At 44.7% G+C, this 13,515-nt stretch overlaps 2 protein-coding genes across 2 annotated transcripts; one reads left to right on the forward strand and one right to left on the reverse strand.

Annotated features, from left to right (window-relative positions):
• Window positions 1-2,937: 2,937 nt before the first annotated feature.
• Window positions 2,938-5,242, reverse strand: LOC124705833 (protein IQ-DOMAIN 3-like). The gene is made up of 5 exons (XM_047237526.1): window positions 5,134-5,242; window positions 4,672-5,019; window positions 4,278-4,493; window positions 4,092-4,211; window positions 2,938-4,003 (listed from the first exon to the last, which is right to left on the reverse strand). Exons 1-5 carry the CDS (start codon window positions 5,218-5,220, stop codon window positions 3,194-3,196), a joined length of 1,581 nt encoding a protein of 526 aa, XP_047093482.1. The 5' UTR covers window positions 5,221-5,242; the 3' UTR covers window positions 2,938-3,193.
• An 806-nt stretch (window positions 5,243-6,048) lies between these two features.
• LOC124707628 (PWWP domain-containing protein 2-like) lies at window positions 6,049-9,225 on the forward strand. Its single transcript, XM_047239300.1, has 3 exons — window positions 6,049-6,481; window positions 7,088-8,587; window positions 8,675-9,225. Exons 1-3 carry the CDS (start codon window positions 6,091-6,093, stop codon window positions 8,779-8,781), a joined length of 1,998 nt encoding a protein of 665 aa, XP_047095256.1. The 5' UTR covers window positions 6,049-6,090; the 3' UTR covers window positions 8,782-9,225.
• The last annotated feature ends 4,290 nt before the right edge of the window (window positions 9,226-13,515 follow it).

Raw genomic sequence — 13,515 nt, forward strand, 5'->3', positions numbered from 1 at the left:
TATTAGAGCTTGTACGGCAACCCTCTGCTCTCTCCAAGTCATCATGTCTGCCTCCCAAATCTGATTCTGTACTTCGCGATGCAACTCCGGAGCTTGGCTAACCCTTCGACAACAAAATCCATGGAGCCGGACAACGGTCTAGACCCAGGTACTGTATGCGGCATTCCTGTTGAATGGGAGAACTCCAGTTCACACCAAAAAGTTCTTTGTAGCACCTCCAACTCCAGTTCACACCAAAAAGTTCTTTGTATCACCTCCTAACAAAAGATCGACGTAAAATCCAATATGCATAAACGTGAAAATAATATTTAAATGACAATAGCAATAAATGGCGCGGCAAGACGCGCTTGGTCCATCTACTCCTATGTGACTGCTCGGCCAAGTTACCGTGCTGCTACTGCTCCGCCCCGATATGTTGGGCCACTGCACACTACCGGCCAATGCCCTGCCCCTATCCAGATTAGTAAATTCGGTTCTGGTTATTTCATAAGGATTGGGATACACTTGATGGCTTGATGCCCCTGCTCAGATTAGGCAATTTTGAAATTTAGATGTATCGATGCAAATTTTATCAAAGAATAGCAGCAGCCAAACAAACCTGTCATATTTATTTGATTAGGTATGAAGATGCAATTGCTGGTTTCAAGTCTAAAATGGAACGAAGAGCATGTCTTTTGGTCATTAGCAATGTTCTTATCTTTGGAGCACCAAAATTATAATTCCTCCGTTTGGACACAAGTGTCTGCAGATTTTTGTAGATACACATGAATCTAGAGTTCTAGACGTGTGAATGTAGACAAATCTGCGACATTTATTTGCAAACGGAGGGAGTAAATCTCTTATTTTTCATTAAAAAATGTCATCATTTTATTGAAAAATACACCCTAAAAATGTACTAATAATAAAACATATCCCATCATGACACTGCCACCAATTATCCAGTTATTTGTTCTGTGACTTGACCATTTTTAGTGCCCACGCTCTGCCACCAATAGTTTGTGTTTCCTATGGAATTCGTCCCCTCTTGTTTTTTGCCCACGCTCTGCCACTGCTTGGCTAATCACCCGATGTGTTTATCCGGTTATTTAATGCAGTTAACACACATAAACCATGATCTATTCTTTAATGTATTCGAAAACCTCTCACCCGGCCCTCTTTCTTCCAAAAGAATCCACGATGGGTTATGCCTATAAACTAAGTTAAACTACCACCTCCCCTCAAAAATCTGCAACGAGAAGACAAGCTTGACAAGGTGTGAACTCGAAGAAGTTAAACCTTGGCACAACTATTTTTTTTTTGAATGATTACTCAAAACCAGGATTCACACGTGTTCAGTAAGCCTTCTAGACCATAGGCTAACCACACTGCCCTTGTATCACTGGTTCCAACGCTATTTGCTATGAAAATGGCCACCCGAATTCTGACTTTTTATAAGAGTAATGCAAGATTGGGCATTCAATTTTCTCGGGCCCAGTGCTCATCTTGCTCTCACACGACTGCACGTACTCTCCGTCGTTGCTAGATCCACCACCGGAATGAGGATAAGGTAGAAAGCACATTATTATGACTTTAGGATATATCCACCTCCTGAACAACTAAAAAAGACATTGGAAAACCGAAAATTCAATTTGGCTCCCGGGTTAATATGCTCCCTCTACCAAGAAAATAGAAAACAACCTAAACAAAGAATGAAAACCCTTCCGTCAATGAGGGCCCATGGTCCCCCACACCTCCAAAGCATAATTGTGACACTTCTAGACTTGATTATAACTTTGCATTGCATGCACTTTTGGTACTTTTACTATTAAATAATATTTTGCATGCATACATACACCACATACGATGGTAGCGCCAAACCTGTCTCCTGATTCACCTAGACACTTGTTCCTGAGGTTATGCGGTTGGGATGCCGGTTTGGTTTTTTCTTGGGTTACCCGCGCGGAAAAATCGGCAGCGGGACCACTAGGCTACACCGGTATGATGAATATTGGTGGCATAGCATAGTGGGCCACACCACCCTTTTGTTGGGTTGGGCTGGCTCACTGGACCCCATAGAATCAGTGGTGTATTACACCCTAGCAACGTTGCTGATAGGTAACTACTAGCAGTGTACTAGAGCTTAGTACGTTGTCGGTCCTGACATTTTAAAGGTGTGTTGCTACTTTTTTTTTATGTCTATAAGCTATTTCCTCCTAGTAAAACTCTACAACGAGAAGAAAAGCATGACATGGTGTGAATGCTAAGATCTCAAACCTACGTACATTTTTTGTTGTTGTTTTGCCAATGAATTGTATTACTCAAAACCGGGAATTTCAATGTATCTCACGCGTGTTTAGTAAACCTTCTGGACCATAGGCTAGCTTCATTGCCCTTCTCTAACACTAGTTCTAGCATAATTTGCTATGAAATGGCTACGAGAGTTCTGACTTCTTTTAATATGAGTAATACAAGATTGAATACATTGAATTTAGACAAATCTAAAATATCATGACACTCTTGGCAATGATGTTTCTATTAATAGCTCACTCTTGACGAAAAAGCTCACTCCATCCATTTTGTTTAAATTTAAATATATCTAGACACTAAGATATATTGAATTTAGACAAATCTGAGAAATCATTTATAAGACTGAGGTAGTATAATATATGTTCAGGTTTTGACAACCAGCAGTGCATAATTTTGACATTTACACCATGCCTAAAAAATGGGTGAAACCAGGGGCGGAGCTAGGCCTGGTGCTGCCGTCCGCCGGTGGTGTAGCACCGGCCTAGCAGCTGCATTCCAACAAGCATTCATAATATTTCAAGGCTATATTATGAAAATATTTGGTACTTAGCACCACTAAGCCAGGTTTAGCACCAGCCATGGGCTGTTTCCAGCTCCGCCCCGCGTGAAACAATACATGACATAAAATATATTTTGCAAGACAAGGCGACCTTTATTCTTTCATGACCAACCTATATACTTTTGCACACATGTAATTATTCACCTTATGTTTTGGAATAGATGGATCAGCTGAAATGGCTAAAGAGATAGTTGTAGGACGCGAACTCAAAACATAGATCGATCAAATGACTCCAAATTACAAAATCGAATTTCGGAGAATTACCCAAAACACTAGACTACGAACTAGGCGAAAACTCGAACAACACTGTGACGGTGTCACTCTGGGTATACTACATAGCTCAGCTAGCTAAACCAAAAACCTGGGACTGGGAGGCCGCTTCGCCCTGACCTCCGGCTTCGCCTTGCTGTTGCTGGGCGTCCTCGGCGACGACGACGCGCCCGGTTTCTCCGCGAACTCCAGCGGCATGCGCCTCTGCACCGACGGCGAGGACACGGGACGCACCCTCACTGTGAGCTCGGCCCTGTCGGCCGCTATGGGGCTTGCGCACCGGGCCTTTGCCTTGACGGACTTGGTCTGCTGCATGTAGCTGGGCGTCACCGGCGCGCCGCCAGTGTCGCCCGTGTCGGCGTCCCTTGCTCTCACGCTTATCCTCCTCGGCGTCTCCCCCGACCGCATGCTGGTCGTCCGCCGCAGCGCCGCCTCCATCCCGCCGCTCCCCAGGTGCTCTTGGCTGCTCCGTGGGCGCTCCGACAGCAGGGTCGCCGACCTGTGGAGCGGGCTTCCCCTCGGGCTCGGCAACCGCGCCGGCGGCGTGATCGTCTTACCCAGCACCGACGGCGATCGCGGCCGCGTCGGGGTCGATGGCGAGGGCAGCCTGGGAGATCTGCCTGTCGGCGTGGTGGGTATCTGGATGGAGATGGACACCCTCGGCTTCGCGGCCCGGCCGGGGGTCTTGGGCGTAGCAGGGGCGCGGTCCTTGTCCTTGTCCGGCTGCGGCGCGGTCTGGCACTCCCACGGCCTGGCCGCCGCAATCCAGCGCTCCGACCAGCTCCAGCCCCAGTTGGGGCAGCCGGGGTCCATGTACATTGGCGGATTCGACGACTGCGTCAGCGCAGCTCGTCCCGAAGAAGACGAAGCAGGGTTTCTGTTCCGCCACTGGACGCATGTACAAGAAAGTGTTCAGCAAAGAACATGAACGAGCTACACGTCTGATGCATTACAATGGAGATTATCATGTCAGTACCTGACGAGAGAACGCGTACGAGAGCGCCTTTTGCCGCCTCGACGCAGCTTCTTGCTTCATCGCAAGCGTGGCTTCCATCTGCTCCTTGGACTGGTGGCTATGATCCCAGCCTTCACCAGTCTGTCAACAAACACTGGTCAGACTCAGACAGCACACATACTAGCATGAACAAATGGTGTTTCGCACCTTCGTTTTGTCAAGCCCTTGCTTAAGCTGGATCTGTCTCCTGAGAGCTTTCTTGTCCTCCTCAGTCTTGGCCCTTCTCGAGTATATCTGGGTTTGAACCCTCGTCATCGTCTGCATACAGTACAGTGCCTCCTCTGTCTGGCGCCTGACGGCGATCCCCTCCAGCAGCGACATCAGCCGAGCCTGTGCTCTTGCCCGCCGGTACTCTCTCCTTGCCTGCAAGTGATCAAAATATTTTAAGGACTTTAAGTTTCACATAGGTCGAAAGTCGATCATGCAAATCTTCTTTCTGTTCCTCATGTACTGTTCAAGTTCAGGTTAATCATTCAGATTAGCCAAACATAATGTTTGGGGATGACTAGCAATAGAACAATATTTCTCTTGTGTGCAGTACCAGATAGCCCCTGCAAGCCGTCTGAATCCTGACGGCGGCGACCTCCTCCTCTGAACGGTCGAGCGCTCTTGGCGTGACGGTGGACGTAGCACAGACGACTGCCTCTGCCGTCCGCACCTGGTATCTGCCATCGTTTTGCTCGCTCGCCGTCGCCGTGCCGGCGAATTTGGCCTCTGTGACCTCCACAGCCTTCTGCCGATCAGGCCGCGACGGGGACGGCGGGGGAGGCTGCGGATGTGCCGCCGGAGCGGTCTCCGGCGCGGCGGAGGACGAGGAGTTGGACGAACTGGACTTGCCGAACTGCCATAACTTCTTGAAGTTCAGTTTGCTCGTCGGTCTCTCGGCCTTCTTTGATCGGAAATATACGTGTATGGTCAATTTACATCGACTGGATTTTGATTACTACGAGAAGCAAGTTCTCTTACGAATGATCTGGAACAAATGCTTTTATACATCTTTTACCTTTTCTTCCTTCTCCTCACGATCAGACTCCGACGACGTGCTCAGGATCCTCTGCACGGCATCAAACCACCTCACCTTCTTCCCCATCTCCCCCCTCTATCTTCCTCGCCTATCGATGTCACACGATCATAAAAACTCAAGATATCACCAACAACAACAGCATGAAAAAATTCGAATGTTCTTCGTGACAGCAAAACTGTAATCATCTTCCCTGAACATCGATCGACATTGTAAAGGTCGAGCAAACCGAAAATGTGAAAACAAGAGATCACCTCTTTCAAAGAGCTTCTTCTGCCGGCCTCGCCGGCGTTGGACAATAGCACCGATCTTCTCAACGACGGCGAACCGCCATGGCCCGTCCACTTCCCGCTCGGCCCCACTGGATGGTGGGCGTCTGTTCCTGTCCCTACATTTCAGTACCACCACGCCGTGATAAACGCGGACACATCCCCGCTAGGCCCGCCTAACCAAACCCTATCATCCAACAAATCAATCCAAGGGCCCAAAGATACTCCGGCCCATTAATCCGGCCCACATAGCCCGGGCTTTCGGCCACTTCTGCCCTCTTCCGACTCCGCCACCGCTCCCGACCTCACCGATATCAGCAGGCCAAAACGCCCGCGCGCGCAGAGGCCAAAGCATCTGACGGAACCCTCGCCGCTCCCCAACCGCGCTCTCCGGCCCCGGCTCGCCGCCCCCAGGTGCGCTCTCCGGCCCCGGCTCTCCGCCCGCCCGCTCGCCGCTCCCGCTGGCTCGGCCCTAAGGTATCTATCTGGCCCTCGCCCTGGCAGCGGCAAGATCGATTGGGGGGTTTCGACGAGGTAGGAGTATTGCGCTAATCCCTTTGCTCCAATTCCGCAGATTCTTCGTCAGGCAGAGGGTTTCGGGTGGGTAGCGATGATCTGGGCTCCCGGAGTAGAGGTAGGGCCTGGAGGGGTTAATCCGGACAAGCTGGCGATGGTGGATTCCGCGGACGGGGACCCGGTGGCGGATGAGGAGGTGATGGTGGTGCAGGGGAGTTTCGCTGCGGCGGAAGATGTTGATGCGACGATGGTGGAGTCTGCTGGATTGCAGGGCGAGGCCGGCAGTAACATGGTGCAGGGGAGTCTCGCTGCTGCGGTGGAAGATTTTGATGCGACGATGGTGGAGTCTGCTGGATTGCAGGACGAGGCCGGCAGTAACATGGTGCAGGGGAGTTTGGCTGCTGTGGAAGATGTTGATGTGACGATGGTGGAGTCTGGTGGATTGCAGGGTGAGGCCGGCAGTAACATGGCGCAGGCGCAGACTATTGCTGTCGAGACCGTGGAAAAATCAGATTCTGCGGCGTCTCCTCAACATGATGAAGCAGGTAAAGCATTGTTGCATATGCTCTCTTTATTTAAATTATATTTTTAAACAGATTCTAAAGTGTCAAAATATTTTTTTTAAAAAAATTGGGCATATAATTCCACATCCCATGTGCTCACGAAGTCGTCTCAAGAATTTTTTTTATATATATGGACAGTGCAAGAAAGATAAAATTCGGTGTTAAAACAAGCCTTTTATTGTCTTCAAAGCCACGAAAAATATCATTTTTTTACTAAACTTTAAGCGAGCACATAAAACGTGGAGATATTCATGCCCAAAAACCCGATTTTTTTTTACATTTTGCAATTTATTTTTTGGATATATGGCTATATGCATGTAGGATCAAAAGTCGTCCTTCCCTGTTTATGCTCAGTCGATTTCAGTTAATCGATTATGTTGTAAAAATGTACTGTGAGAAAACAAAATGCCGGCGAGATATGTTGAGTACGTGGACCTGATTTCCGACACAGCAAAACTCTCTGAATTTTTCGTGCACACTCTGCCCTCGAATCTGTTCAATCTGTTATATCACATATTGATACCCACAGCCTTTCCTTTTCGACTTACAATGGCATCACTGACTATATCCGTGTTTATGATTTTTCAGGTGAGAGCGAAGATGGACAGCGTGCTAGATTCCATCTCCCTCCACGTGATTCCGAAGATGGCTTCCGAGTTACTGATCTTGTCTGGGCTCAGTTAGAAGGCCATCCTTGGTGGCCTGGTGAAATTTTTGACCCCTCACATGCATCTGAGTTGGCACTGAAGCATCAGAAGAAGGGCAACCACCTGGTAGCATTTTTTGGCGACAGTTCTTTCGCGTGGTGTGATGACTCCCAGTTGAAGCCTTTCATGCCCAACTTTTCACAGATGGAGAAGCAGGGCAACTCTGATGATGCCTTCACCATTGCAGTCAACCATGCTCTTCAAGAGCTCTCAAGGCGGATATTGTCAGCGACGAGTTGCTCTTGTCTCCCAGAAGAGTTCTCTGACAATGGCATGTCTTATATGGTTGAGAACTCTGGGCTCAAGGCTGGAGTTACTTGCTCTATGGTTAACAAAGCTCAGATGCTAAAAAGTTTCAGTCCAGATAGCCTTCTTCATTATGTTACGTCGCTGGCTCTGTCCCCTGGCCAAGGAGGTGATCTGCAGGATTTAGTCATAGCTTGCTCTCAGCTTATGTCATTCTATCGGTCTAAAGGGTGCCCTGAAATTGCATCATTTCAATCTGCCAGTGGATGGGGAGAGAATGACATCGACAGTCTATCCATCAAGAACGTCATGCTGGGGCAAAGTGTCACCACTGAAGTGCAACCTAATCATGTTAAGCCCAAAAGAGGTAGGGGAAGACCTCGTAAGCGAAAGCCTGAAGAGTTGATGGAGAAAGAGCCCATTGTGAAGCCGCAGAATTATCCCAACAGCACTGCTGAAACAGAGTGTGGTGAATTTGACATCTCTGGGAAGAAGTCCGCCAAAAAGAGACGCGTGAAGAGGCACAATGGTGTGAACCCCAACACTTTGCCTTGTCCTAAGTTAGAACCAAATGACCATATGCAGGATGCCTACTGGTTGGGACTGAGTTTACACGGTAGCCCAACTCCTAGCCTCAAAGGAGCAAGTGGCAAAACAAGGCCGGTACGTAGGCGGAGACCAACATGGCGGGTATGTGCGCCTTCGTCAGATCTTTCTCCCCCTATACATAATACTCAGCCTGAAACGTTGGGTCATAACAGAAAGATACATGTGGTAAAAAGATCAATTATCCATGTTGATGAGAAGATGGTCCACGAGGTAAAACCCACTGCACTTGTTTTGAGCTTTGACGGGTCAACTGATCTTCCTTCAGAAATGGATCTTATTAGGATGTTCAGTCAGTGTGGACCATTAAAAGAAACCGAGACTGAAGTTCAGGGGAACACAAAGACTGTAAAAGTTGTCTTCAAGAAACGTGTTGATGCTGAAAGGGCTTTTACTGTTGCTGGCAAATTTGGCTCTTTTGGACCTTCACTCCGCAGTTTTCGGCTTGTGGAAATGCCATTTTCCCTAAGCACAGCTGAGCTGAATTATCCTAAGTTATGCCCTGAAGATAGCGGCCTAAAGATTCCTGGTAAACAACCTTTCTAATTTCTTTGTAAAATCAAGTGAGGTATAAATGTTTAGTTGCTTACAGTATTGTTTATGTGTTTTCTTATAGCTCCCAGGTTGTCTGGAGTTTCGCTGGATTCTGCGCAAGTTGACGTTATCAACAAAGCCGACAAAGCGTCAGATGAACACCACGTTGAGGATGGTCAAACAACATGAAAGCACTACCCAGTGTTCTTTACAAGCTGAAGTCAGAAGCAAACAGTCATTTGATGTTCTCTGGACATGTAGCAAATCAGGCTGTGGCTGACGTGATTCTGAGTGATGTCACAACTAAAGCATCTCGTGGACATGTGGGCTTAAGCTTCTTGAAATTACAGAGCATATGTCGATATTCAGCTTGTCTATTCGATGGCAATAGGTTCCCTCATCCGGCTGATGCGTTCTGTCCAGGGAATAGTAGTTGACTTTTATAGTACAACATATAATGTTATTTTTCGGTAACTAGGGCATTTGGCATCTTTGTCTTATGTATAAATTTTATCTAGATCTAATTGTCTGGCAGAGCTGGTGTTGGTTTTGCCATGTGCATGCGTTTGTTGGAAATCCTAATTTTAACTGATGTTTCTCTTGCCATTTTACTGCCATGTACTGTAAGCCATCACCTATGACATATAGTTGGGTTCCAAATTCGCCCCCTGTTCATTTATACCTGCATTCTTTGTGATTAATATGAATTAGCAACTTACCATCCAACCAATGATTATTATAATTAATAATTTATGTTATACCTCTGCAATGATTAATTTATGCAGTGGCCAGCCATTTCCAATTTGTTCTCTTTGAGAACACTGTTTCCATGTTTTGTTTCATTCTTCAGCTTTCCTACAACATGAATCTTGTAGACTCATAGAACTGTAATGCCAACTGCTGGGGTAGTCGGTTACTGGGTATATTTGCAGTTGATGGCATTACAATTCCGTTCTATCTGTTCTCAAAACCCTTGGTATACATATCTTTTTCACTGTTAAGCAAAGTTGTATGTTGCTTGTCATGGTGTTGTATCTTTCTTGCTAGCCGGACATATCGAACTTGTGTTGACTCTATCAGCTTCTGTTCTCCAAGTTTTTTTATGCTTAATGGGCAGACAAAACTTGCTAGATTTCCACTTTCGCCGTTAATATTAACAGGTCGCCCATACCTCTGTTAGTCCTGTACTTGTGTTCCGGACATCGGCACTGCATATAGAATATTTTCTCTAAGATGCCATATATAGTTGCTGTCAGGATTATTTCTGCTGCTTCTTTGTTGAAAAGGAATGGTCTAGAAGACTTGGCACATTTATTCTTCGGTTTTGCTATGTCTCAGTCAACTGAGATTTTCTTAAGTCTAAGTCACTTGCAAAAATATACTTTCAGTTGCATTTTTCTGTTAAAAAAGTGCAATTGCACTTTTCTGACAGAAATGTGTAACTGAACCGAGTTGCACTTTTCTTTGAATTGTAGTTGCACTTTTCTGAGTTGACTGAGACTTAAGAAAATCTCAGTCAACTGAGACATAGGCACACCCTTTATTCTTAACCAAGTGGTTAGAGAAGCTGTATCATTCAAAGCACTACCACGAACAAGAGGTGGCAAAAGAGGCCGTGTTTATTACAAAACACAGGTAACCCATGGACTTTTTCTGTAAGTTACTTATGAAGTTATAGTGTTTATAAGATAACCTTTCGAATAAACTGAAGCCATAATCACAACCGTATTCCCCATTTACGCATTTGCTATTCCCTTATTAAAGTTAGATTGGTCGTGAAAAGAATTTCAACTTGTTTTTTTACCATAATTAAAGTCCACGCCCTTTATCAGTTGTTCAAAGATAGTTTTTATGCTAATAATACCCAAGTCGTGCTGAAGTATTTGAAGATAATTTAGAGAGGGGATTGTTGGTTTCATACTAACCAATTACTCCGGTATAATTTTACATTTCGATGAGCCAGCTAGTAAGGTATCTGTGTAGATACTTTCCCCTCTTTGGAAAGGGACGATCCTCACTGCTTTCAGTCTGAACAGTTTTATCTGAAAACTGCCTTACATCACTTTCATCCTTCTGAGCATTTCTTTTGGCAACTCTCTTTTGAGCTTAAGGAACCTTGTTCTTTTCCTGCAGGCTGCTGTTTCTCCACCAACATTTGTTCTCTTCGTCAATGACACAAAACTCTTCCCTGAGCCGTACCGTCGGTACATGCACAAGCAACTTCGGTCTGACGCTGGGTTCCGGCCTTCCGGGCACACCTATCCGGATACTGTGACGCAGCCGGAAGCGGACAGACAAGCAACAAAGGAAGATGAATTCACAGGCTCGTAATGCGCTTGTAGCGGCAAGTTAGCATGTGAAGCAACGCTACTATGTTCAAAAGGAAAATGGAAGTGTAGCGAGTTAGCACTATCCTGACATCCTTTTTTCAAAATCTTTTCTTGGCTGAAAATGTATCACTACATTCAGAAACGAAACGAAAGTGTCCATCATAATTTTCACAAAATATACTTACCTCCTATGATGCCTTGGTTGCCACAATGCTGACAATTGCTGAAGAAAAATAAAACCAGTCTGCAGTGAAAGAAACACACTTCATATATTTTCACAGAACTTAGAATATTTCCCAAAAAAGGACACCCAAACCTATAATAGGAATGATTACAGTAAAAACAACAAAGCTAGTTGGACGAATATTCTGAAGACCTTTTTTTCTCAAGAAAACTCTAAATTCAATTGCAGACTGGACTGTTGTGTATCTGTGTATGATAAATCATATACATAGTTAACAACTAACACTTGCCCACATACCTCTCAACCTAAATCATGATTGTCTCAATGAACCTTGCAACTTCACAACTCCTAAACTCTAAAAGAAAATTATATCGGATTTCAGTTAGTGCCTCTCTAACACGCTAGGTCTGTAGTTATGGTTTGTCCTGGAAAATCACACCCAATCTCACTCAGGCAATGAATCATAGCGCTTAATAATGCCAAAATTCACTAAATATTGAACTGGATATAAGATTAGCAGAGGAAGATGGATATATAAAGCCTGCAAATGTGTGTTTTCGCCTCTCTTGATTTCGTAAAACCTATGGTTCCGAGCTCCCAGCCGCATGTCTAGTACTTGTGGTGCATCAACATGGCCCTTGATATCACCCCCTATGCTATCTCAACATATTTCTCTATAGTGTTATGCAAACTAAGCAACAGATGAGTTCGTGCCAGAAGAGCAACTAAATATATTGTGAAAGAAGTAGTATTGTCATGGGAACAGGTCGTGTGGTTGCCTAATTAGCAGTAGGATAACCAAGCGTCAATTTGCTAGCCTATTGGATGACACCATTATTAGTTACTGGTTTTATTTGGATGGTAAGAAAAGGAAAAAAATGCCACTGGACCGAATCACCAAAAGAGAACATAATTCAGCATTATCCATCGAGCACTATGGCTAGTTGATTTTTTATACTTTACCATATATGATTAAATGGTAAGATCATTTTGTTGTAGCAAACACGCAGTCATTGAAACAAAGAGTTAGCACATAAGAAGGATCATGATGATTATTTTAATTTTAGTCAGTTTGGGTGTAAATAGACAAAACCCAAGCAATTAAATTCAGGTGTTCTCACAGGCGTTGAATTACAAGCTACTGGTATGAAATTAGGTTGTAAGTAAAAAACGACATACACATGCTAATCCCTGTCATGCTGCTGGCCTGTTTCAAAAAATTCTAAAAATAAATCAGGACATATTAAATGACGTAACCTACAAACGTGTAATATTTTGATATGAAATTCTTTAGATTTTAGGCTACACAAAAAAGACAAAATCTGCTGAAATTTGAAGATTTGAAATATGCATAACCAAATCCACACCTCGTTTGTCATTTTTGTATAGCTCGGAATATTTTGAATTTAAAAGTGAAATTTGGAATGTCTATGGGATAATTAATTAGCTACACCATGATTTTTTTTGAAACACATAAGTATGTTTTTTTGTTTTTTTTAACAGCAGGAGCACTAGTGCCTAGGAGGAAAAGATCTCTGCCCATACACTCCACCCCTGCAACGATGCTATGGCCAACCTAATGCGGGGCCAACATGTCAGTGATGGCAAACATATAAGATCATGGTCGTTCACATCCACCATTCTGCATTTTGTAAGCTACATAAAAAATACAATCTCCCACAATAAAAATATGAATATAGTTTTAGATCTGCTAGCAGTAGTTCCATCTTTTTTATTAAGAAGAAAAGAACTTGCCAGTTAATAAGAAAACCCAATACAAACGAAGCCACACAACGGCCCCGAGGCCACATAATACACGGCCCTTCCTCCCAAGTAGCAAAATGCAACACTCAACATCTTGTCAACCATTTCTGGAGTTATCAATCCGAAATCCAAATCTCTGCAACACACGCTAAAAGGATGAGATGTCGCCTAGAAGGGGGGGGGGGGGTATAGGCGTTTTAAAAAACTCTTGCGGATTTGGCTTGTAAGAATGCCGAATTAAACTAACGTTTATTTTACAAGCACAAATCCTAAATATGCTAGGCTCAACTAAGTGCAACAACAAATTAGAGCTAAGCAAGATAGGCACAATATATATATATGAACAACAAGTGGTAGCAAGATATAATAAATACTTCAACTTTGATGGCTATCACAAGTGAAAGTAAACTCGGGTATAGAAATAACGGACGCACGCGGAGACGAAGATGTATTCCCGTGTTCCCTTCCTTTGCAAGAAGGTACGTCACGTTTGGAGAGGTGGGGATCCCACGAAGGATTTCCCAACGCCACGAATGCTAACCTACTTCTCCGAGCCTATCCCATGATGGAATAGCCCCTTTCCTTATGGTATGCTTTTCCTCCATGATACGTCTCCAACGTATGTATAATTTCTTATGTTCCATG

This window comes from Lolium rigidum, chromosome 4, assembly GCF_022539505.1.
Source record: "Lolium rigidum isolate FL_2022 chromosome 4, APGP_CSIRO_Lrig_0.1, whole genome shotgun sequence".
Lineage (NCBI taxonomy): Eukaryota > Viridiplantae > Streptophyta > Magnoliopsida > Poales > Poaceae > Lolium > Lolium rigidum.